Below are 26,789 nucleotides of genomic sequence, written 5' to 3'. Positions count from 1 at the left end.
ACAGGGGTGTAGGTTCTGGATGAGAATGGATAGGGCTTCGAGAAAAGCTTAAAAGAGGGCTTTTGAGCATGGAAAAAGGGAAAAAACTAGATTGAGCACGTTTCCCAAGCTTGGGGAGTCTCCTAAGGGGGGGATCCTCTATTTATAGGGGACCCTGATGCTCTGTGGTTTACAGCGAAATGATAATTTTGAGAGGAGACAGGACATATTATAAATAGGAAGAATATTCTTTGGGCCGCAGCGCAAGCTGCGCCTAGGCACATGGGCCTGCCACTAGGGGTTAGGGTGGTCATTGCACCCACCCCCATGTGCCTGGGCGCAGCCTGCGATGCGGCACAGAGAATAGTGCCCCAAAAAATACCCTATATTCAATTATTCAGGTTTGCGCAATCACACACACACATATAGCTTCTATGAGCAAGAAGGGTATCCTACATCCTCTCACATCGATTATTTTAATCATTCTTTCTTTTTAAAAAAAAGTAATAATCCCATGTGAAGAGGCACAGTAATATATATACATATAAAATAAGCTTTTGATGTTTTCGTGTGCGCTCCCATTGGCCCATGACCCCCCTCTTTATGATAAATGGGAAATGACTGCTCAGTTGATGCTTTCGTGTGCACCTCCCATTGGTCCCAGTGCACGCGCAGGGGCTACGCTCCCCCAAGGAAACACTTCCCATATATATGTATATATACACGCTAGAAGAATGGTAGGACTGCAGGATAGCTCGCTCAGCTCTCTTGGTACCGAAGAAAGCTTGGAAAAAAGAAAGTTCGACCATGGCGCCCGAACCTGAAGAAGAAATCAATGAGAAAAATCCACGGCCTCTCGATGAAGACGATATTGCTCTTCTCAAAACTTACGTACGTTTTCTTGCTAACAAACATAAAACGTTTCTCTCTTTAGCTTGTTTCATTTTCGCAATTTAACATGTTTTTTTTTTTCTCAGATTTGGTGGATTTTGTGAGGTTTTCTGTACTTGAACGTCCATTATGTTGTAGGATCCCTTACTTTTTGGTCGATGGATGATATCTCGATTGTTTTTCTCATTCAAATGTCATTTAGGGCTTCAAGTATCCAGTACCTCAAAAAAAGAAAAAAAAATTGGGCTCAGTAGTTTTCGCAGCTCTGCTATATTTCTTTTAACACAAGAAACTGATTCTAGCTACTGACGTAGAATTTGTGACGACAGCTATCCTTAGTAGTTCTTACCACACATAGAGCATTTGACTCAGTAGCATAAGGATTATTAGGGGCTCAGTTTCATTATTTAAATAAATGTCTCCCTAAGTGCTGTCTTTCTTGGTTGAAAGTAGTTTTCTGGAGTATTTCTTTTTACCATTTATTACTGCTTTTGATTGGGTTTCCTTCAAATATTCTTTTTTAAACAAAAGTTACCCTCTAATCGATGGAAAGCATAGAGATGTTCGTTCGATATTCTTTTGGGAGTGTAGATATTGGCAATTTATTGAACTTAGTTGCGTTGGCCATCGTAGATATGATGGTTGGTGTAAATTATGAATTTTTTAGCTTGATTTACCGGTTCCAAATGGTGATTTATTTGATGGCACTAGTTTTTCCTTTATATGCTGCAGAAGGCTAGAGTCCTTAAAATCCCCCCCTCCCTATTTGGCTGTCATCAAATTTCTTTTGTTTTTTCAACGAAGATTGGAGTTTTTCTTTGGTCACGAATCTTTTTGTCGACAACTTTGGTTTGCTCCCAAGGCATAGTTCTTTTTTCCTATTTCAGACTGAAGCATTGACCAACTCTTTGGGTATCATATAAATATGGAATTGGAGTGACTGGATCAAGTTAGGGTTCTTAATTTCTTGAAGCTATCTTATAAAGATTCGTGCCAATCTTTCTCTACTACCTCGATGAATTTTCTATTTCTTGCACTCCCGTTAAGAACATGATGTAGTGAATAAATATGTAATCCTGATTTGAGAGAAAATGTTCACTGGGAGAAAGAAATTGAAGAGTTTACAAAGGCTCAAAGAAAGATATTCCTCATGCAGTTGGAAAATCTTTGAGGACATAAGCAAGAAAGGAATTGCTTGAGGTAGGTAGCTCTAGGTCTGAGGCCAACCGATAAAACCTGATATTGGATTCTTGAGGAATGATTTCTAGCTTTTGTTTCTTTGGGTCTATATGTAATGGTTATATTGGGAGTCTCGAGTAAGGACATCCAGCACTCCAGCTTTTGATTATTTCTCTCTATATGTCCTGTTATTTGTAGAAAGTTTTCTGTTTTATCATTGTTCTCCTATTCAATGTAAAACTGGTTCCCTTTGATTAATAATAACTTTTTGAATTCCCAATAAGAAAAAGATTAAGAATTTTAGCTATGAAAATATACAACACTGTGGCAAAAAAAAACCATTTATTTTAGAAGAACCCAGCATCATTTTTCCCCTAGTAATTTTTGATGTATTGCAATGGGAGGGTGAGAGAGAGAGAGTGTACAAGTCTCAATAAACGATAGGCAACCAATGAACCACTAATCAGCCCCATCCTCCAGGAAACAAGATTAAAGCTAACATGGGACAAACAATCAGAAGTACACCTGAAGGATTTCTTTCAGCTACTGGCAATACGGATTTTGAGAGTTTGATTTAGTTATTTGGTACCATATCATATCTGTTTAATTTCTTGTATATGTTGGTTGCAGGGTCTTGGACCATATTCTACAAGCATAAAGAAAGTGGAGAAGGAAATCAAAGAAATGGCTAAGAAGGTTAATGATTTATGTGGTATGTTTTTGTCCTAACTGCACTGTATTGTTTGAATCTTTGGTAAAATAAAGAGGAAAGCAACATCAAGCTTGCCATGCCTTAAAATAATCTGCAAGAGTTGCATTTACTTAGTGGATCAAATGTATAGTTGCATGATGTAGATTCAACTACTCAAGTATTTTCTAGATTGAACTATTAAGGTTATTTCATTTGTGCATAAACTTGCTCTTATTCCAATATCTCTAACATGAAAGAAGATCCTAATATATTAAAACCTTACTTGGATGCTGAGTGGAGAAAAATGATTTTTAGGGGGGGGGGGGGATGGTAGAGGGAGTGGGGTTGCCTATGATAGGTTGAGCTGGTTGTGCTGTTGGATATTGACAAAGATATGGGTTTTGTACTCAACAAACCCCAAAATAAGGATTTAGGGGCTGGGAGGGTGGTAATTCATTTATTTTTTTCATAAATTAAGTATTTTATTAGATACTTTATATGGTAAAAAAATAATTTTCTAAGTGTTACTAGAGCCAGGGATTAAGATATCAGAATTAGATCTAGTGGATGGTTCATCGCTTCATCCAAAGACTGATTCAATCACAAATTGTGATACCTGAATCTTTGATCAGGGTGTTCACATTTAATATAAGCAGCTGGTCCCATGGTGTTCTTTATTCTATCAATACCATGGTGCAACCTAGGGTTCCAAAACCCTAATTCAGGTCGCTATGGGCCCACCAAAGTGATAAAAGCTTAGTTTTAGAGGAACAATGTCAAATTTGTAACTTAAACAAAATTTTTCTAAGAGGGGGCGAGTTGATGCAGATCAGAGCTTGAAGAAGAGGACAAAAATAAAAGTCAGAAAATACTGTTCACTTACTGTTCACGTGACATTGTTCACGAGAACAATAATTTGGGTGTATATTCTCCTATTTTAGTTTCTTATTTAGTTTGTTTCTATTTTTGTTTCCTTGCTTGTTTAGAAGGCTGAACTATAAGGCCTAGTAGTTTCTAATTTTAGTTGCCTTCTATTTTGGATTAGATTTAGTAGTTTTTATTTTCCTAAGTTTCTATTTTAGATTAGTTTCTATTTTATTGTATGCTTGCCTAAGCTATTAATAGGCATCACATTATAATGAAATAACAGATTTTGGAGAAAAGAATTTTCAGGCCTTGTTGCCATCGACCATCGGCCATCGGTTATGGGAGAAATTCCATGTTTCAACAGCTGGGATAGCTGTGAGTGAGAGACCTAGGGTGAGAAGCCCATTCCCCTACCCCCTTTCTCTTCTATCTTCTCTTCTTTGTTTTCTTCTCCTTTTCCTGTTTGATATACGTTGCTGTGCTGTTTTCTGTGACTGCAATAAACTATTGTGAAGATACCCTTTTGAAGACCAAATTAAATTCCCAATCATCTTCAAGGATTGCTGCTGTTGCACACCATTAATAGATCCTTATCGTGTTGATCCTGGCTGCAATCGATCTCTCATTGGTTTCTCACTGGTTCGAGGTCGACTTCTTGCATTAGAAATGGTCGCCTATTACACGCTTTACTAACTCTGCTTGGGGGTGTGGGTACTTATTATTTGGCGGTGGTCCGATGTACGCAAGGGCTTGCACTAATTAAGACTCAGAAGAAAAGAAGCTTTCATGGAAGGATTGAGAAATTAGGGCTTTCAAAGGCATTGTAGCGCTCTCATTTCGGTCCATCATATGAGATTGGGTTAGTAGTTTGTGAAGGGAAAGACGGTGTTGGGATGCGATAAGACGAAGCAGCTGCCTTTCTCTCTCCCAACTCCTTTTCGTAATTCTATACCCCCTATTCCGTGTTCTGTTACACCTACTTTATGACCCTCTCCATCCTAATAGATCAACATCGAAGTCAAATCCGTGTCAAGTAAGTAAAGACCACCATGTGCCTTACCACCCCCAATCGTTGTCCCTGTCACCAGATCCTGTATGACACAATGAGAGGGAAAAATGTTATTTTGCAATCAAAATCTTTAGTAAGACTACTAATTGAAAGAAAATTAGTAGAGAAAGAAGGAACATGCAAGACAGAGGATAATGTAAGGTTAGGAGAGCAATGAATAGAACCCTTTCCAGAGATAGAAGAAAGGGAACCTTAAGCCTACTCGAACAGTGTCTTTTCCTGAAGAGGGAGAATACTGGTGAAAGAGTTGGGAGGAACTAGTCATGTGGTCAGTAGCACCGGAGTCTATCTAGGGACTGGTGACTGCCGATGCACAGCGACTAACGACTGGAATACCTGAAGCAAAGTGAGAACTAGAAGGGCCAGCAGGTGTAGATGGCGTGGTAGGTGCAGTTGAAGAGGCCTTTAACATTTGATGGAAAACTTGAAGTTCATCCAGAGTGAGACCAGTGTCTGTAGAAGGAGTTGCAGCGGCTTCAGCGTGATTAGCCTTGGGCTTGGACTTTCCATGACCACGTTCGACTTCAAAATCAGCAGGTTTACCATGAAGTTTCCTGCAGGTGGCTTTGGTGTGATATGGCTTATGGTAGTGCTCACATTTAATAGCCTCCTTAGAGGTATCACTAGTGCGAGAATACCCACCAGATATGGGAGTGGAACCTGAACTAATTTGTAAGGCAGATCGATCAATAGTAGGAGGATGAAGCATGGCAATCTGTCTATTTTCTTCAGTATGAACCAAGGCATAAGACTACTCCAACGTGGGAAAAGGTAATCTGCTAAGGACTTGAACATGAATCTGATCGTATTCGACATTTAATCCAGCCAAGAAATCATAAACTCTGATCTTGTCCATATGCTTGCGATAGGCAGCAATGTCTGTTGCATTAGTGGGCTGGTAGTCAGTGTAGTAATCTAGGTGTTGCCATAAGCTATGAAGGGCAGCATAATACTGGGAGATGGAAAGTTCTTTCTAGGTGATTTCATGAACTTTCTTACGGAGTTCATATACCTGAGCATCATTTCCCACCTGATAGTAGGTCTCCTTTGTAGCAATCCATATCTGAGTAGCAGTATCCAACAAGAAGTATCCACTAGCGAGATCTGGTTGCATAGAATTAAGTAAAAAGGACATGACTAGAGAGTCATTGGAGATCCATCGATTTTGAAGAGGACCTGTTGTAGATGGCTTCTTAGTAGTCTCAGTGATGTGTTTTGTAAGCCCTTGACAAGCAATAGTCAAGTATGTAGATCTGGACCATATTAGGTAGTTTGTACCATCAAGTTTGAGCGACTCATTCCACGGCTGCCCATCAGTCCCAGAGGAAGCAGTAGAATTGTCAGACATCAGGACACAATCAAATCACTAGATCGAACCAGCAAGAAAACCCCAAAAAAATAGATCAAAATTTTGGGAAAATCGATCCTGAGATGGGGAATTTCAAAATCTCCAAAAATACTTGGCAGAAAGGGCTGAAATTTGGGTCGAGTACTCCTTTGATGTAGGCCAAACTGTCCTCCAAAAACCAGCAATATCCAAAAAAAATTGACCCCAAATCAGCAAAGTCGATTTTATCAAGGTTTTGAAGAAAACCCTGAAAGCTTGAAATCGTAGGTATCAAAAAACTTAAATGGTTGTTGATGATGATGATAGGTATTGCTCAAGAGGTGCAGGGCTGGATCTTCAATAAGGGAAAGACTCGATCTTTAAAGGTGAAGATTCCACAATCGCAAAAGGGAGCAGCAATTATCGGTCCAAAAAATAGATTATTTCATTCCTTGATCGAGGTGGTATATAGGGCAGCAGCTAGATCAATAGAACACTTCGTTAGTGTTGCCCTTTGTGATAGGAGAGAACCAAGAAGAGAAGAGAAGGGAGATGGAGATCGAGAGAGAGGGAGAGAGAGAGAAGAGAAGTGACGATGGAAAAAATCTGTAACCTAGATCAGATCTAGCTTTGATACCATGTTAACAGAATGTTAATGGTTGTAATGATTGGAAGATCAATGTGATCACCAAGCCCTTCTATTTATAATAAAATCACTAATAACAGAATTACAATTAAGCCCCTCTCATAACCAACTCTAATGAATGAGTCGGCTATAGGGGGGAAAACCCAAAATACCATTGCGGGTTACATAACTCAACAGAATTAGAGTGGGATGGATGAAGTGGAGAGGTGCATCTGGAGTGTTGTGTGGCCGACATATTCCTTTAGAGCTTAAAAGGAAAGTTCTATAGGACTGTTGTACGACTGGTTATGATGTATGGGGCAATATGTTGGGCAGTTAAGAAGTGTCATATTGAGAAGTTGTGTAACATAGATGAGGATGTTAGGATGGATGTGTGGAAAAACTAGGAAGGATAAAGTAAGGAATAAACGTATTAAAGCTGACTTGGGAGTTGCCCCGAACAATGACAAGCTCTGAGAGAGTCGTTTGAGGTGGTATGGTCATGTTCAACGGAGGCCTAGGGACGCCCTAATAAGGAGGAGTGATATGATTTTGATTGACGGAGCTAAAAGAGATAAGGACATGCCTAAAATGACCATGGGAGAAGTTGTGAGGAAGGACATGCATAGTCTTGTACCAAGTATGACCTCGGATAGAGCCTATTGGAGGGCAAGGATCCATGTAGCAAATCCTATTTAGCTGAGATTCTCCCGACTTGCTGGGCTGTGGCTTTTTCCTCTCACTTTCATCGTTCATTTTTCTTTTATTTTCCATCTTTCATTTGTCATTTTCCAATTTTCATTTCTCATCTTATTTCCCATGTCTTCATTCCCCTTTTTACGTTTAGACCTCAGTATTCTACTTTGTTTTAATTGGATCCATGTAGTCGACCCCATTAAGTTGGGCTAAGCTGAGTTTGTTATTATATATATATATATATATATATATATATAGGAAGAAATAAGGCTGCTTGGTTGCGTGGGTAGTGTATTTTCCATGCAGCCTACCTCTAAAGTGTGAGATTAGAATCATGCAATAATGACCCTTGATTTAATATAGGTAATAAAAAAAAAATACTGAATTTAAATTAATTTTTTATTCTTATTTTATTACTGGTTGTGTAGGTTAACGGTTTAGTTAATAAAGGTTTATAAAAAATAACTGTTAACAATCAAGGCAGATTCTCTCTCTCTCCCTTATTCTCTCCCTTGTCTCCTCCTTTGGATTCCACCCAGCCTCCCCAATTGTCTGCATCTTATCAAGACCTGTTCAAGATCATCGATCAAGGAAACCATCAAATCACTTCATATTACACCTTTTATATGGATTAGATTTTTTTATTCCACTAACAATGGAATCCTAATTGATTCCATTCTCCAAGAATTCATGGCCTATATGCATAAGATAGTTGGGTCTGATACGGACCAAACCTATTTACCTTCACACTCCCTAGCTTTTCATGTATGATCATGGTGAAATTCTGGTCTGTGGGATCCACTATTTTTGTCAGAGAAGGAACTCAATTCCCATGTCCGCTTAGGCAGTCCATCTATACCACTAGACTGGAATCCTCTTCCCCGAACCAAATGGATTGTAATTCAGATTAGTCTTCATTAATCGCTAGGCAGGCCATGGTGGAGGGAGAAGAAAAGAAGGAATGACGGGCAGAGAAATTCTGCAATTCGTATTTCCTTTCGTGACCTCTCCATAAGTAGTAAGAACTAAGAAGAGAAAGTCCACTTCTCAGACGGCTAACGTCATCTGATCAGGTTGGATTGAATTCTCCCTAACTCATGTTCTATGCATAGTTATCAAGATGGGAAGGCGACCATGGCATTTTAGAGGGTAAAAAAACAAGGCGACACCGCCATGGCGTCCAAGGCGACCAAGGAGTCTAGACGCCATGGCGTCACCATGGCAACGCCTTGATAATTATGGTTCTATAACTGAATTCTCCTCGCAGATTTGAAAGGCCTTCTTCCTGGTTGCTGGTCCATCAAGCCGCTAGGACCATCTGTCACAACAAGTTCTCTCCTTTCCAACTTACAACCGATGGTCCTCTTGGTACGGATACTGTGGCAAGCTTTGACATCCCTGTCACTTTTGAAAACCCTGAGGTTGTGGCTATCTCTCGTCATTCGCCTTGCACTTTGCCCTGTTGCCATCAGCCTTCTGCTTCTCCTCCTGGTGCTCCAGCTTCTGCGATTCCTGTTGCTTCACCTCGAGTGGTTCCCCCGCGCTTTGTTGATCGACCCTCTTCATCGGGTAACCCTTCAAATCGTTCTTCCTCTATTCTCCTTTTACCCCTTTATTAAAACTCTCCTATTAAAGTTTCCTCTCGGTACCTTCTTGGACCGGGTCCTCCCTTGAACCTGACTACGCCTAACCTCTCTCTTTCCCCTAATCCCAACCATTCTATTCCCCCAGTTCAACCTTCTATCCTTTCTTCAACCCAATCCTCCTTGTTGGGTTCGGTTCCGGTTATGGATCTGCCCGACTCTGGCTACTTGGACCCTTCTCCTTCACCCGACGACTCTTTGCATTTCTCCCTGTCTCCCTTGCCTTCCTCCACCCTTGCTTCAGCTCTTCCTCTATCCCCTCCTGTTCGTTCCTTCCAACACTGCCATAAAAGTATCCTTTCTTGTCTTGATGACAGCTTTGTGCGAACTTCAATGCAAGGTTCGAGAACTCGCGAGATCTCGCTGAGTTTCTCGGTTTTGGGCAAAACCGAGTCGAGTTGCTAGTCGGTTCCTAAAAGTGCAATTTCTCGACCGAGATCTCGAAGGTGAAAATCAAGATATTTTTAGTACAAAAAAAACAATATCTCGCCGAGATCTCGAGATCGCCGAGATCTCGGTTGGGCCCAAAGGTGCTATTTACTTGTATTTAGCCCAATTTTCACCCAAAAACCCATTTCCAACATAAGAGAGAGCAGGAACAGAAGTTCTTAGGCTCTAAACCAAGGGGAAAAACACCTCTCCTTCAAATTTCTTCTTCTTTCTTTCGATTGTTGGATGGAATGCATTGTTTGGAGTTAGATTGAAGTGCCAAAGTGAAGATTCAAGTGCCAATTTGGAGCATCATCACCTATTTGCAAGATTTCAAAGGTGTTTTCTATTTCTTCCCCAAATCTATTTTTTCCAAAATTTTTTTTTGTAATCCTTGTTAGATTCATGTGGTTTTAATATATGTTGAACATCTTTGCCCGATCTATCACTTCATGGAGTCGGATTTTTTTTTCAGTTAATAAATTATTTATTATAATTTCTGGAAAAATAAATGATTTATTTGAAAAAAGAAAATGAAAAAAATAGGATGAATAGTGATTGTTTGAAAATGATTTTGATATATGTTAAACTACTTGGGATGCTCTACAGCCCCATGGATTAATTTTTTATTTTCACCCATTAAAAAAATTATTTTATTTTTCAGATTTAATAAATATATTATAAAAATTAAAAAAATATATATAATATTAAGGAAAAATACTTATTGCTTATGGAAAATTATGTACAACATATGTACATAATATTCAACTTCAAATGGTGTCAAATTCATCATTACATTATATTTTTCTTATACTTTAAGGTATAAATAGTTTTAAAAAAATTCAAAATATTATTTTTAATTAACAAATAAATACTAGGGTTAGGGGATAAATAAGAGATAGTTATTTCATAGTTCTAGTAGCTTGACATTACGTTTAAGAGTTATGAATAGCATACTTTAAGTCTTGAATACCTTACTTTAAGTGATCCATGGTTATTAATACATGCTTTTTTATGTAACAGTGTAAAACATAAGACATTTTGTATACAATGTCTGATATAGCATGGCAACATGGAGTTCCCATGTCCGCAGACAAAAAGAAGTCCAAATGCAATTATTGTGGGAAGTTGCTATCTGGAGGAGCCACCAGGTTAAAGCAACACTTGTCTGATACAGGTAAGGATGTTTCATCAAGCCCAAATGTTCCTATCCAAGTGAAAGTGGCAATGACACAACATTTGAAAGGAGGAAGATTAAAAAAATCTGAGAGGGAAAGAATGCAACAAGAGTTTAATGAGGCAATACTAGAGAGGGCTGGTGCAGAGGTCCGTGGCGGAGATGATACTGACATTGGGCCTCCACCTGGTGAGTTTCAATCAAAGGCTGAATGGAGAATTTACCAGCAGACTTTGGCTGAGAGTAGACAAAGTTTTCATTTTGATAATATAAGAGCATATGAGCAAGCAAGAGGAGCTGGTGGATCTGGCTCAGCTGCACCAGTGCAAGAAGATGAGAGGAGGAGAAGCACTGGGACAAGAAATATACCACGACCCCAAACCCGACCACGAGTACAAGGTCCAGAACCCATTTTTGAGCAGGATCCCACCACTTTTAGGCAACAAGATGCCTACCAGCCAACCATCCCACAAGTATTTGGTGGTAAACAAGAGAAAGCACGAAAAGCCTTCAGCAAGTTCACCATGGCATTCCAGCCAATGTAGCACAAGGAACATACTATAATGCATTCCTTGATGCTGCAGGGAGGGCTGGTGCAGGATGGAAGGGACCTTCACCATTTGAATTATACAATGTATATTTGCCTCAGGAGGTAGAGGAGCTAAAAGAATACATTGATGGTTTGAAGCCAATGTGGGAGACATATGGGGTTACTCTTATGGCTGATGGTTGGACTGGACCTACTAGGCTGTCCATCATAAATTTCATGGTGAGTTGCAATGGAAAGACTATATTCTTGAAGTCTATCGATGCATCAAAGCATATAAAGGATGCATCATACTTGTATAAGGAGTTGAAGCAAGTGGTGGAGGAAGTAGGACCAAGGAACGTTATCCAAATTGTGACGGATAACGGTTCAAACTATAAAAAGGCTGGAGAGAAGTTGATGAATAAGAAGAGTAAGAGGATCCGGCTCTTTTGGACCCCATGTGCAGCCCATTCTATTGATTTAATGCTGAAGGACATGGGGAAAAAGACTTTGGTGGCGGGTGTGGTAAATAGGGCAAGACAAGTGACAACTTTTGTGTACAACCATTCTTATGCTTTAGCCTTGATGAGGGAGAAATGCAATGGAGATTTAGTGAGGCTTGGTGTCACTCGATTTACCACCAATTACATTGCATTGAAGAGCTTTCAGAGTAAGGCGATAGGTCTAAGGTGTATGTTTGCAAGTCATGAATGGTTTGGTTGGCAAGGTTCTAAGTCAGAAGAAACAAAGGTAGCACAACAGACCATTGCAAATGATGGATTTTGGAAGGACTTGGGAAAGTGGTTGGCATATTAGAGCCAGTGGTGGCGATCTGAGGATGGTTGATACAGAGAAGAAGCCTACTTTGGGCCATATTTATGCTGCCATCCAAAAATGAAGGAAATGGTTAGAGTCGCTATACCTCGGCTGCAAAGTCCTACACTAACATCATTGATGAGCGGTGGGAGAAGCACTTGAGTCATCCATTGCATAAGGTCATGAGTTCAACATACTTTATACTTTAAATGTTATAACTTTTTTACATTTACATATTCAAAACCCTAAAGGCATTAAAGCGATTAAGTCACTAACAAATCATATTTGTGGTGTTTACTTTACCAAAGATACTATTTGAATCCAAAGTATCACTACTCCCATGATCTTGGGCTAGACATAGAATTGTTAGAGGCGATTCAGTGTTACTCAAGTTGGAGCCCCATCCAAAGACACAAGTCGCTTGAATGATGAGGTGAGAGTATGGGACTTTGGCACTTTGGTAGTTAGTTTATGAATGTAATTACTAAATAGGAAATACTAATGCCTCAAATTGAAAATAGATCAAATACTTCAGAGAGGCCTCAAGCAAGTTTCGATCGACTAGGCTGCAGTGGAGGGTAGACAAAAGTCGACCCTGGTAGGTGGCATGATATTACATTTATGAATTATAATTTTATCTCTTTAAAATGTACATATTCTTACTATTCTATATTTGTAATGCGATCATATGGTGGGTGCTTTATGGTACAAGTTCACCCAACCTGAGGAAGGTAGCGGTGAGAGTGCTCTCACAAACTTGTTCATCCTCCGATGTGAGCGCAATCGAGTACATTCTCATTGATACATTCAAAGAGGCGGAATAGGTTGGGTAGCGAACGCATGGAGCGAGCTTGTGGGTGCGCTCTGATATGAGATTAAAGATGAGGCACATACGTGAAGGAATTGAGGCCAATGATATAGAACCCATTGAACTGTCCAACATTTTTCAAGAGGACTCACGATGACAATGAGGATCCCCTATTCCAGTGGGTGAGGGATCGTGGTACACCGATATGGATCAATCTGGGGTAGGCCCGACCCCACCATTGCGTCAGAATCGCAACCGATGTTGATGAATATATGTCGACGCAAGAGGGGCGTGCACATGCGAGTCACCGAAACCTTTTGAGCCTGTTGTAGGAAGTCCTGCTGATGATGATGATGGTGGTGGTGATGACACTGGTGATGCTAGTGTTGGTGATGGTGATGGTGGTGAAGGCTGCTGCTGCTAGTGGCATGCGGAGTGGCGGTTATTATGATGATCGTCGTGAGGGGATCTTGCGAGCGATCGAGCGAGAAGTTGGGCGTAGGAGGACCTGTGCGTTTCACCGGTGAGTCTCGGTTTCGCATGCCACTCAAGATCAAGACCATGGTGGCCACCCTAAAACATACAACAGAAAGAAGGGTCGCAAACACTCACATTAGTCATATGCTCAGGAGGAGGACAACAGCAGTATGAACACCATGCTTACAAGTTTCGAAGCATGAGTATAGATACTACTAGTGAGCATCGATCATGGCAATCATCTCAAAGATCATCATGGCAATGACTATGGCCAGCAGAGCACCGGTTCTGATTATAGTGCCTATGGTCAGTATGGGCAGTCAGCAGCTGAGTATGACAGTCAAAGCTCTAGGTCAGGTGTTGGGTATACATTCCTAGTCCCAAACCAGTCATACATGCCTCAAACTCAATATGACAGTAGCAGTGGATCTTACACCTCATACCAACAGCCTCCCATGTACCCTAAGATAGGGAGATTGGTATATGTTGATCAGAAGACTTATATGGAAGCTGTGTCACACTATTTGCAACACTATAGCAATTCCATGACATGGGAATTCTATGTGGATCGATATAGGGATGAATTTCTTGTTCAATCTCATTTTATGTAACAAATTAAGTGAACATTGATGTAATGTACATTTTATTTGAATGTTTTGATTGATGTGTGCTAATTAGAATGTTTTGATTGCTAATTTGCTATGTTTTACTAAATTATATATAGATTATGTTGTTTTAGTACGACTCGTCGCCTACCAACCTATGGTCCAAAGTGAAACTCATATTTGGACTTGTTTTTTGGCAAATCTGGGCATGCCATTGTGTTTAAATGGCCTGAAATAGGCTGGATACCAAGTTTCAGACCCAAAATATGTGTACAACCCACCGAGTTGGGGGTCCGAGTCCAAAAAAAAAAAAATGCATCAACTCGCCGAGATCTCGGCTTGTCTCGGTTTCTGGCCTGGCCGAGATGCCACCGAGACCCGAGTTTTCGAACCTTGCTTCAATGTTCCCTCTCAGTATTTCCAAATGAATCAAGCCATTATTTGGAACACTCGAGGTCTTGATTCATCGATCAAACAAGCGGAAGTCAGGAACCTCATTAAATCCCATCATGCTACTCTTGTTTGTCTCTTTGAAACTAGAGTTACTGAATCCAACTCTGCTCACATCGCCTCTGCTGTTGCCCCTTCTTGGTCTTTTCTCTCCAATTACCTTCATCACCCTAATGGGCGTCTCTGGTTGCTCTGGAATCCAGCTAAGCTCCAAGTCTCCCTTTTAGTTTCTTCTTCCCAATTCCTTCACCTTAAAATTTGTGATTCTCAAGGAAACCATCCTTTTTTATTTTCTGCTATTTATGCTTCTAACAGCTCCTCAGAGCGTGTTAATCTTTGGGAAGATCTCCGTAGCATTGGTCATCAAGTAGGACCCCTTCCTTGGGCTCTCGGTGGTGACTTCAACTGTGTTTGATTTGAGGATGAAAAAGAAGGTGGAGATCACCTAGACAGTCTTTCGATAGAGGCCTTTAATGATTGTCTTGCTGATATCGGTACTGATGATCTCCGCTGGTCTGGGCTGAAATTCTCCTGGCATAACAAAAGAAGTGGCAGTAGTAGGATTACGTGTAAGTTGGACAGAGTTTTGGTTAATGAAGCTTGGCTAGAGGCTTTCCCCTCCTCTCATGCTACCTTTGAACCTCCAGGTATCTCTGACTATAGCCCTATGCCCCTATATCTCTCCTCATCCAGCCTTATATATCTTTTGGTTCAAAGACCTTCAAATTTTTTTGATGTGGACTTCCCATTCAGACTTTCTCTCTGTTGTTCAATCTGCCTGGGATAAGCCTGTCTTTGCTTATTCTACCCTTCTCTTAGCCCTTAGCCAAAAAGCTTCGCAACGTTAAGGGTGCCCTTAAAAGATGGAATTCTGAGACCTTTCGTAATGTTTCAGCCCTGGTTGCTGATTGCAGAAGCAAGCTCTTTGACATTCAAGTAAGGCTCCAAAATGATCCCTTCAACGCCCACCTTGCTGAGGAAGAAAAGCAAGACTGCATGGATCTGTCGAATTGTATAGTCCAAAAGGAGAGTTTCCTTGGACAAAAAGCTAGGGAAAAGTGGTTAGAGCTTGGAGTTGTTAACACTTCCTACTTACATTGATCCATGAAGGCTAGAATTAATCCCAATTCTATCTCCTTTCTCTTAGCTCCTGATGGCTCCTCTCTTACTTCGGTGGTGGGTATTAAGGCTGAGACAGTCCGGTACTTTAAGTATTTGTTTTGTCCAAGTATCAATGATGCATCAGATCCTATTTCAGAGGGGCTTCTTAATAAGTTCATTCCCGACTCTCTTCGAAGTTCTCTTCTATCCATTCCAACTTTAGAAGAAATCCTTCGGGCTGTTCACTCTCACAAGGCAAATCAATCTCCAGGTCCGGATGGTTTCATAAGGGCTTCTTCTCTTCTTGTTGGGATATTATTAAAGGGGACCTTATCAAGGCTATCCAGAGCTTCTTCTTCAATCCCAGCCAAATCAAAGGTATAAACCATACTTTCCTTATTCTTATCCCCAAGAAAGAAGGAGCTTCTTCTATGTTAGGTTTCAGGCCTATTTCCCTTTGCAATGCTATCTATAAATTTATTGCCAATGTGCTTGCAAATAGGCTCAAGTTGGTTGTGGGCTCTCTTGTCAGCGAAAATCAATCAGCTTTTATTGCAGGCCATAGTATTTCAGATAATATTCTCCTTTTTCATGAGTTGGTCCGTGGTTTTGAGAGAAAAGGGCACTCTCCTACTGCTTTGATGAAGATTGATATCCACAAAGCTTTCGATTCTTTGAGATGGGACTATGTTGTCAATGTCCTCAACAAGATGGGATTCTCTCCAGCTTTTGTGAATTGGATCTACCACTGCATCTCCACTCCTCAATTCTTTTTGCTTATTAATGGGAGTCCAATTGGCTTCTTTTCCTCGAAGGTTGGGATTAGGCAAGGTTGCCCCTTATCTCCCCTCATTTTCTCTATTGCCTTGGAAGTGCTTTCAAGAGATATTCAGTGTAAGACAGATCAGCAGTTAATTTCTCCTCTCCCCAAGTGCAAGAAGCTTAAGCTTACTCATCTTGCCTTTGCTGACGATTTAATGATCTTCTCTAAAGCCAATATCCTCTCCATTGACCATTATGGATTGTCTGAATCATCTTGGAAGCTTATCTGGCCTTAGAATAAATCCTAATCAATCCCTCTTATTCCTGGCTGGTCTCTCAGAGGTGGATAAGAGTTCTCTCCAAGCTAGGACTGCCTTTCCCCTTGGTTGTCTTCCAGTGAAATATTTGGGGCTGCCCCTCATTCCAGCTAGGCTGCACTCCTATCCTTGATACTATCCGCAAGAGGCTTCAACTTTGGAAAGGCAAACTTCTCTCATATGTCAGGTGCCTTGAGCTGATTGGATTTGTTCTTCAATTGGCCTACATTTATTGGTCTGGTATTTTTGAGCTTCCTCAGTCTATCATCAAAGAGCTGGAATCTCTCATGTGTTCTTTTCTTTGGAAAGGTTCTGATTCTTCTCGGTTCCTTCGCCCTATTAGTTGGGCCTCAATTTGCCTTCCCCTTAAGGAGGGAGGCCTCGACTTGAGAAGAATTAAGGAGGTCAACTTGGTTGGCATAATAAAGTTGATCTGGAAGATTGCTGCTAAGAAAGACAGTATTTGGGTGGATTGGTTATATTTTGGATTCCTGTGCAATGACTTTATTTGGACTGTCAACATTTCCCCAGACTCCTCTTGGGTTTGGAGAAAGATCCTCTCCCTTAGACATACAGCCTATGGAATTATCACTTCTAAGATTGTTGATGGATCCTCTACTAGGCTCTGGCTTGATTACTGGCACCCTTGGGGAGTTCTCCTTCCTTTCGTTAGCTCTAGAGAAATTCACAGCATAGTTGTCAAGGTGTCGCTAAGGCGCCGCCTAGGCAACGCCTAGGTTTCCAGGCGTTTTGGTCGACTTGGGCGCCTACTTGGTGTTGTCTTGAATTTTTATCCTCTCCACCGCCTTGGATCGCCTAACCGCCGTGACGGCTATGAATCACAGGATTGGCCTTCATAGACATTCTCTTGTAGTTGTTATTATGGTCCAAGATGGGTGGATCTCAGCTCCCTCCAACCAAGTTGAAGATTTATGGAATGCTCTCCCCTCCTTCCCTAGCAGATCCTCTAGATTGGGAGATGTTGTTCAGTTGGCTTCCTCTCATTTGGGTCTCTTTACCTCTAGTCGGCCTGGGAGCTCATTAGATCCAGAGGCCCGTTGGTCCCCTGGTATAGACTTGTTTGGTTCAAAGGTCGTATCCCTTGCCATAGCTTTTGCTCTGGAGAGCCCTGTCTAACTTCCTTCCAACGAAGTCGTTTCTCCAACATCGGTAGATCTCAGTTTCTGTCTCATGTTGCCTTTGCTGGAATGCTTCTGAAGATGTCAACCACCTATTTTTTGCTTGCCCATTCTCTTCTTCTATTTGGTCTGGCATCCTTGCCAAATGCTGGCCTAGAAGTAGAAGGCTTCTCCCCTTCCTCCGTGAGTAGCATTGGGTTGCCTCGGTTTTTGTTGGGAATTCTGTCTGTTATGTTATTGGAAAACTTGCCTCCAATGTTGCAATCTCTCACATCTAGATGGAGCGCAATCTCAGGAAATGGACTTCCAACTCTAGATCATTCAGTCAGATTTGGGGCTCCATCTCCTTTGAAGTTTTAAGCCAAGTTTCTAAGTTTGCCCCTTGTTGGAGCCCCTCCCCAAGGAACAGGCACATTGTTGTATCCAGGGGCCTCCCTTCTCCCTCCCCCCCTCCCTCCTAAGAGGTGCTTTTCCTTGTATTCTTTCTTTGTTTCCCCCTGGGGGGTTTCTCTTTGGTAATGAATATCTATTCACCCAAAAAAAAATCAGTTATAACATCCAAAGTTCAAGGTTAAAAACTAAGGAAGAGTTGACAATAGAGTTGTTTGGAATCTCGAAATCAATCAATCAATATGGAAGAAGAACAAGAAGAAGCAAGTAGATAGATGGATGGAAGATTCATGGGAGAATGAAGAGGGACTTACTGTCAAGGCTGAAGGAGGAGACAAGGGAGAGAGAGAATCTGCCTTAATTGTTAATAGTTATTTTTGGTAAACTTTTATTAACCAAACCGATAACCTGCACAATCAGTATTAAAATAAGAATAAAAATATAATTGAATTAAATTAAGTATTTTTTATAGCCTACATTAAATCAAGGGTCATTATTGCGTGATTCTAATCCGACACTTTGGAGGTTGGCTGCGTGGAATATACACTACCCACACAACCTAGCAGCCTTCTTTCTCCCATATATATATATATATATGGTCCTTCTATATGTCACTATAGAGAGTGAAATAGTTTTTTTTGTTTTTGTGAATAAAAAATGTATTACCAAAGCCCGAGGGGGGCGAGAAGGAGAAAAGGGGGGAGGGGGAGAGACAGACCCCAGAGGCCCAGACCCAACTAAGGGTGGGAATGGGGACGTAAGAGAGCACTATCTAAACCCCAGGATACAACAATATGCCTGTTCCTTGGGGAATCCAAAAAAGCCTTATGAGGCACAAAAGTAAGCTTAGAGGAGACATCCCAAAAGATGGCTTTCCAAATCAAGTCAAAGGAGCGAGAGTTGAAGGTCCATCTCCTAAGGTTCCTCTCTATCCAAATGTGGTAGAGAGTAGCGCCAAACACAAGCTTGCCTACAGTGTCGCAGATAGTGCAGCCAGGGAAAGTCATGATCAGCCAGAGTCACTAAGGGTAGGTGTCTCTTGCTACGAGGCCAAATAAACGAAAGGGCTTTTTTCCAGATGGTAGAGGTAAAGGGGCAAGCGAAAAAAACGTGGTCAATGTCTTCGGAACCATTCCAACAGAAAATACAAGAAGAGGGGACAGGGATTACTCGGTGAGTAGTTCACTTCACTATTTTTTTAGTTACCCTTTTAAATTGTATGAGTGAGTTGAGACAGTTGGATAGAATTAACGGTGTCAAAATCAAACTGAAACCGAACCGAACCGTTTAAACCAAACTGTGAAACCATTTAATAAATGGTTCGGTTATGGTTTCAAAATTGAGGTCGTTTAGTTAAACGGTTTGAACCAAACCAAACTGTTTAACCGCATAAACCGCTTAACACTCTGAAATGTACATAAATGTGCCAAAATCAAACAGAAAGCGTTTACCGAACCGACCTGTTTAAAATCGAAACGTGAAACCATTTAATAAATGATTCGGTTATGGTTTCAAAATTGAGATGAACCAAACCGAACCGTTTAACTGAAACCGGACCGTTTAACACCCTTAGAATCCGTAAATTCACCTTAAAAGAATCTTGTTGGGAGATAAGTATCTTCCCTACCACCTCACCAGCATCAGAAGACCGGCGTGAACCTCCATAGCTCTGACTGCAAGAAACACAGAAGTATTTGGCAGGCAGAGGAAAGCAATAGGCAAGGGTCAAGGGCTCATGGTGCAGTAGTTCCTCTTCTTAATCCTGGTTTCAGCTGATTGTTTGATAGCAATCAGGGAGGACAGTACTGCCGTCGCCAGGAGAGAGGAGGGTATATGGTGGTGATTAGGGAGTTGAGGGTTTATACACCAAGGAACAAGAGGGCGGGAACAGGGGTGCAGAAAAGGGGGCGGGGCAGGTTAGGCCAAAGGAATGGGGACAAGACTGATGAGCATTTTAGTAAATTCATCGTAATATGATACTCCACTTCTATTTGGTATCACTGCTTTGAGTCTCACTTTGAAACCACCAACCTAATACAGGTGCCATACTCTAGCAATAACTACCTCAGTTGAGGAAGAAAAGAAATTATTAATGGGAGAATTGACCACAATTTTACTTGGAATGTTAAATATAGCAACAGTGAAGTTGGCAAAAGAGAATGAGCACTCACAGAGATTTTAGCAACAAGGTTGAAGGAATCAGGCCAGTCAAAATATTGTTCTTAAAAGAGAAGTAGCAGCAACAACAGCTTCCTCCACTCTCCCAAGTTCGATGACAGGAGATGGGGGCAAGTCAGGAAGAGGGGTACTACAGGGAGTGGGGAGACAACGCGGGAGGGGAGACATCCTTACTCTGTTTCAAGGCAACCGGTGAGTGGGAGGAGAAAGGGAGTGCGAGCCCCAATCGGAGACGGAGGGGGAGGTGAGGGGACTCGGGTAGAGATTTGGTGAATTGTGGTTAGTTTGTAAAATTACTATACCTACCCTCAAAATATTGAATTAATGACTGAAAAGCATGGGTAAAAAAATAATAGTGAAGCAATTCACTTCAATCTCCATCGTGCTATGGAAGATAACCCATATATATATATATATTGGGAATGCCCATTTTTTTATATATATACTGGGAACAGAAATTTTATTGGTTTTTTTATCAGCTCAGTCTGGTTTCTCTTTTGTACCGGTTTCCAAAAACCCAAACCTGAAACCTCCTGATAAGGGTTCGGTTTTGGTCCGGTCCAGTTTTTGTTGGTTCCAATTGGTCCAACCGGTTCAGGCTGGATTTAAAAAGAAAACAACCATAGATGAATAGAGTGAAGGAAAGTATTGTGTGAGATTATGACCTGAAGAGAAGACTGATTGGAAGAAGGGAATCTGATCAGCGAGGAAAAATAAACAAGCATTTGACTAGTCTGTCAATTCTATCAGCAACCAGTGTATAACTCGGATAAAATCTCATTACAAATATCTGTAATCGATGGATACAAGGTTGTATACAAGGTTTTAAGTATCCTTTTGTATCTGACGATACTAGCCGATATGTATTGTCGTATCTTTAAGGTACCGATACGATACCTAAAAAAAATTTGGTATTGGTGCATGTAAGAAACCTCATCCTTTATGTAAAATCTATTGAATGTACTTGTCACGTCGTACTTTGTTCTCCTTTTTATACAAGATATATTTTACATATTACTTATTTATAGTGTTTTATGCTTCAAAGCTGTATTTAGCATTTATCCTAAGTATTTCCATATGTATCTAGCATCTGTCGGACACGATACGATGTCTCTTAAAATCACCATTCCGATACAATACCCGATACCAATACTTTAAAACTTGTTTGTATAATTAGGATTTAGTCTGAGAGTCTATTTATATATAAGCAAGGTTTAAAGTATCGGTATCGGGTATTGTTGTTGTTGGACTAAATCCTAATTGTAATCTGAACAAGAAAAGAATAACAAATAGCTGGACCATTACCTTTTTTTTTTCCGGATAAAAATGGAATTACAAAATTAACCCCATGTAAAAGAAAAAATGGTGGATTCAAGCTTAACATCTTAGTAGGTTTCAGAATCCTCCCACAGGCAGAATCCCAAATGGACACAAGCAGTAAAGGAAATTGGTGATAGTTCCCAAACAAGAAGTCTGATCAGCCCCAAATTAACAGTATTAATAGGTCTCCCTTGGGTCTTCAATACCCTAAACGTTGATTCCATTCCAATGGTCAGATGGAGAGATTGTCTGATAACCAAAATAGCAACTAGGTTTCAGTCTTTCAGAATGAGTAACCTAGCTGTAACTTCACATTTGTAAACTAATAAAGAGAGAGAAGGGGAAGAGATGAGGAAGAGAAGAAGAATTGCTGCAACAAGTTGGGAGTCACAGCCATAAGACTGACTGCCCCAAAACCTTCATAATTAATAGCTTAGACAATAGGGTAAAAGTAAAATACTAAAATACCCCTACGAGGGAGATCGTGAATTAGCGCTAGCTCTAATTCACGGCTCCTTTCCCCTTATATCGAGAACTTCTAACACTCCCCCTCAAGCTGGAGCATATATGTTAACCATGCCCAGCTTGTTACAAATATAATCTACTCTCACACTTCCCAAAGACTTTGTAAACAAATCAGCAAGTTGCTCCCCGGTTCGAACATGACGAGGAGAAATAATCCCTTGTTGCAGCTTTTCATGAACAAAATGACCGTCAATCTCAATGTGTTTCGTTCTCTCATGAAACACAGGATTAGTAGAAATATGAATGGCAGCCTAATTATCACACCATAATAATATAGGAGAATCATCACCAAACCCAAGCTCTGTCATCAACTGTTCAATCCACATCAACTCACAAGTGCCATGTGTCATAGCACGATACTCCGACTCTGCACTGGACCGAGCTAAAACGGTCTGTTTCTTGCTCTTCCATGAAACAAGTTTTCCTCCAACAAACACAGTAACCTGAAGTGGACCTTCGATCAACTGGAGATCCTGCCGAGCCAGCATCAGTAAAACCTTCAACCCTCCCATGACCATGATCAGAATATAGAAGACCACGTCTCGGAGCTTTCTTGATATAGCGCAAAACTCTTAGAACCGCATCCCAATGAGACGTCCGAAGAGAGGACATTAACTGACTCAGTACATTGATAGGAAAAGAGATGTCAGGTCTAGTCACAATCAAATAGTTGAGTTTCTCTACAAGCCTCCGATACTTCTCTGGATCATCAAGGATATTACCATCATCTGCCAGTAGTTTCAAATTAGGATCCATAGGAGTATCCAAAGGTTTAGATCCCAGTAACCCTGTCTTTGAAAGCAAGTCAAGAACATACTTCCGTTGTGAGAGCGAAATCCCTTTCCGTGATTGAGCTACCTCAATACCCAAGAAATATTTTAGACGTCCCAAGTCCTTAGTCTGAAATTGCTGTCCCAAATGTGTCTTCAAGCTCTCAATACCTGAAGAATCATCTCCTGTGATAACAATGTCATCTACATAAACTACCAAAAATATCCTCCTTGCATCAGAATGTCGGAAAAACACCGAATGATCACTCTCAGGACGAGTCAGTGCAAACACCAACACAACATCTGTAAATCTGCCAGACCACGCCCTTGGTGACTGTTTCAGCCCATACAACGATTTCTTCAGCCTACACACCTTACCAGACTCCCCCTGAGCAACAAAACTAGGAGGTTGCTCCATATACACTTCCTCATGGAGATCATCATGCAAGAAAGCATTCTTAAGGTCCAACTAAAACAAAGGCCAATGGTGTGTAGCAGCCAAAGAAATGAAAATGCGAACAGAAGCAAGTTTCGCAATAGGAGAAAAGGTATCCAGGTAGTCTATACCATAGGCCTAGGCATATCCCTTAGCAACAAGACGGGCCTTCAACCGAGCCACAAACCCATCAGGATTAACTTTCACCACAAATATCCATCGACAGCCAATGGCAGACTTACCAGAGGGTAAAGAAACAAGGTCCCATGTCTTATTTTCCTTCAGCGCAGATAATTCCTCAGTCATAACAGCCCTCCACCCAGGGTCAGACAAGGCTTCTGCAACAGACTTGGGAATCGGATGACGCTCAAGAGTAGACAAATAAGCAACAAAAGTAGAGGACAAACTAGTATAGGACACAAAGTTAGAGATAGGATATTGGGTACAACTTTGAACACCCTTACGAAAAGCAATAGGGACATTTAAATAAAAAATAATAGGAATGGGAGGCGAAGGGGAAGTACCTATTGGAGGATCTAGATCTGGAGGCGAAGAAAACGAGGTAGAGGTAGCTAACCAGGTGCTATATTTGTCATAAGTTGGAATGCGAGGTGTCGGCTCGTCGGATGAGCGACGATGGAACACAACCGGTAGCTTAGTAGGAGGTGGCGCTGCTGGCAAAGGATCCTGCAAAGGAGAAGAATGCTCGACAACATAGACAGGCAGATCATCGTCCAAATCTGAATAAGGTAGTGAAGACTCAACAAACGGAGTGGATTCAAAGAATTTGACATCAGCTGTAACAAAGTATTTCTTTAAATCAAAAGAATAACAACGATAACCCTTCTGAGTTTTAGAATACCCCACAAAAAGACATTTAAGAGCCCTAGGATTCAACTTAAAGCGACTAGGACGATGATCCCTAATAAAACAAACACTCCCAAAGATACGAGGGGGTAAAGCAAACAAAGGTTGAGAATGAAACAATAAAGAATAAGGAATACCCCCACACAAAACTGAAGATGGCAGATGGTTAATAAGATAACATGCTGTCAAAACTGCATCAGCCCAAAAAATTTTAGCCACTTTCATCTCAAACAAAAGAGATCGAGTGACCTCCATTAAATGTCCTGTTTTTCCTTTCAGCCACACCATTTTGTTGAGGTGTGTCCGTACAAGAGGACTGATGAATGATGCCATGGAGAACCATAAATGTAGTAAAAGGAGCAGAAAAGTATTCTTTAGCATTATCACTTCGAAGACCTTTTAATGAAGTATTAAACTGATTCTGAATTTCATGAACAAAAGCAGAAAAAATGGAAAATAACTCAGAACGATTCTTCATTAAATAGATCCAGGTAACTCGGGAATAATCATTAACAAATGTAATAAAGTAACGAAAGCCCAACTGAGAAACAACCGGACAAGGGCCCCATACATCAGAATGAACTAAAGAAAAAAGGTGGGCAGCCCTGTTATTAACTCTAGGGGGATATCTTATACGGTGAAGTTTCCCAAACTGACACGACTAACGATTAATACTAGACAAAGATTTAAAATGACTATCTAAAATTTTCAAACTCTCCAAGGAAGGATGACCCAAACAACAATGAACCTGATGAGGAAGCGCCACACTCGAACATGCCATCGTTGATGTGTCTTCAAGTAGATACAGCCCCCCAGATTCACGGCCTCTACCAATCGTCTTCTTCGACTTGTGACAGAACAATTATGAGCTTTGGTGAACTTGTGAACAAACAACAAATTAAATGGAAACTTAGGCAAATAAGAAACAGAGGATAATGATAAAGATGAGGTAGTATGCACAGTGCTTGTACCCCGAACCTGAGTTAAAGACCTATCAGCTAACACAACATTCGAAGAAGACTCAGGAAATGAAGAAAAAATACCTGAAACCCCAGTCGTATGATCTGAAGCACCTGAATCAATGATCTAGGGACGAGAGGTGGATGAAAGGCACGCAGTGGCATTACCTGTCTGAACAAGAGTTGCAGTGGAGAACTGAGATTATGGGGAATTCTGAAATTGAGTAAAGCGCTCATAATCTTCGTCAGATATAGTCACAGTTTTATCCTCAGGCTGGATGGCGAAGGAACACCCGAATCACTACTAGCCGAGTTGGCAAAGTGAGGTGGTTTACCATGTAGTTTCCAGCAAAAGCGCTGAATGTGGCCAGACTTACCACAATGATGACAAGTCCTCACCCGCCCTGAAGTCTCTGAAGCACCAGAAGTGGGAGCTTTACTAGTACTAGTCCCACGACCACGACCACGACCACGACCACCACTATTACCTGTCCCACCATTAGAACCACGGTTTGGTGGAAAAGAAGCAAGAGCAGAATTTTCAGCATTGGTGGGCTCTTGGCTGCTTTCACGGGAAGCACGTAAAACTCGAGAAAAAGTTTTTGAAAGAGGGGTGACCTTATCTACACCAAGAATCTGAGACCTCACCGACTCAAATTCCTTACAAAGTCCACCCAAAAATACCATAACAGCAAGCTGTTCTCGCTGGTTTTGCATTGCTTGCACATCCAATGAAATAGGAAGGACAGAATTCAGCTCCTCATACAAACGTTTGAAGTCGGCAAAATATTGGGTAACATTGAGATTCTTTTGATCCACTTTATAGAAAGCCTGGGACAGATCATATATCCGGTACAGGTTGTCTTGTCCAAAGTATAGGACATTCAAATATTCCCATGATGTATCATCAATCAACTCTTTCCATTATTTTGTCAAATGATCCTGTCATGTAATTCAATATCAAGCTAAAAACTAACTGCAGCAAAGACGACTAGAAGAAGAAAGCAAAGAAGAAAGAAGAAGATCTGAGAAGAGAAGAAAGAGTAAAACCGAGAGAGAGAAGACTTCTCACGATTTAGTTGAATAACTAAATCGTGAGAGGCAGGTTTATTTATAATAGAACTTTAAGTGAATTACAATCGAAAACTCCCAAAATACCCTTGAGACATAAAACTAATTAGAATTAACTAGAAAGAACCATAAAAGACATAAATAACCCCAAACAACTAAACACGATAATCTTAACACTCCCCCTCAAGCTGGAGCGTAGACATCACCAAGATCCAGCTTGGAACAGCCACTTGCAAACTGTGGTCGAAACAAAACTTTGGTAAACATATCTCCAAGCTGAAACTGGGATCGAACAAAAGTAGTAGTAATCAACTTCTTTAGAACAACATCGCGAACAAAATGACAGTCAACTTCAATGTGCTTGGTTCGTTCATGAAACACAGGGTTGTTGGCAATATAGATAGCAGCCTGGTTATCACAGTACATCTCCATGGGCTGATTACTGAAATAACCAAGCTCATGAGTAAAGGAACGAACCCACATCAATTCAGCAGCTGTGTGAGCCATAGCTCTGTACTTGGCCTCTGCACTGGAACGAGCAACAGTAGTCTTTTTCTTACTCTTCCAAGTAACCAAGTTACCACCAAAGAAAGTACAATAACCAATAGTAGATCTACGATCACCATCAGAACTAGCCCAATCGGCATCAGAAAATCCAACAATGCTAGTGTGTTCATGACGACGATAGACAAGCCC

General features: G+C 40.9%; 1 protein-coding gene across 1 annotated transcript in view; it reads left to right on the top strand.

Moving 5' to 3' along the window:
- Positions 1-719: 719 nt before the first annotated feature.
- The window catches only part of LOC122668091 (26S proteasome regulatory subunit 7-like), a 41,479-nt gene continuing 15,409 nt past the window's right edge, over positions 720-26,789 (top strand). Inside the window, exons 1-2 of the mRNA XM_043864649.1 lie at positions 720-870; positions 2,680-2,761. Coding sequence (XP_043720584.1) covers positions 787-870; positions 2,680-2,761 — 166 coding nt within the window. The 5' untranslated portion in view covers positions 720-786. The remainder of the gene's footprint in view (positions 871-2,679; positions 2,762-26,789) is intronic.

Source organism: Telopea speciosissima, chromosome 7 (genome assembly GCF_018873765.1).
Source record: "Telopea speciosissima isolate NSW1024214 ecotype Mountain lineage chromosome 7, Tspe_v1, whole genome shotgun sequence".
In the NCBI taxonomy this organism is placed as follows: domain Eukaryota; kingdom Viridiplantae; phylum Streptophyta; class Magnoliopsida; order Proteales; family Proteaceae; genus Telopea; species Telopea speciosissima.
The sequence above is the reverse complement of the archived record's forward strand: the minus strand, read 5'-3'. Positions and strand labels throughout refer to the sequence as shown.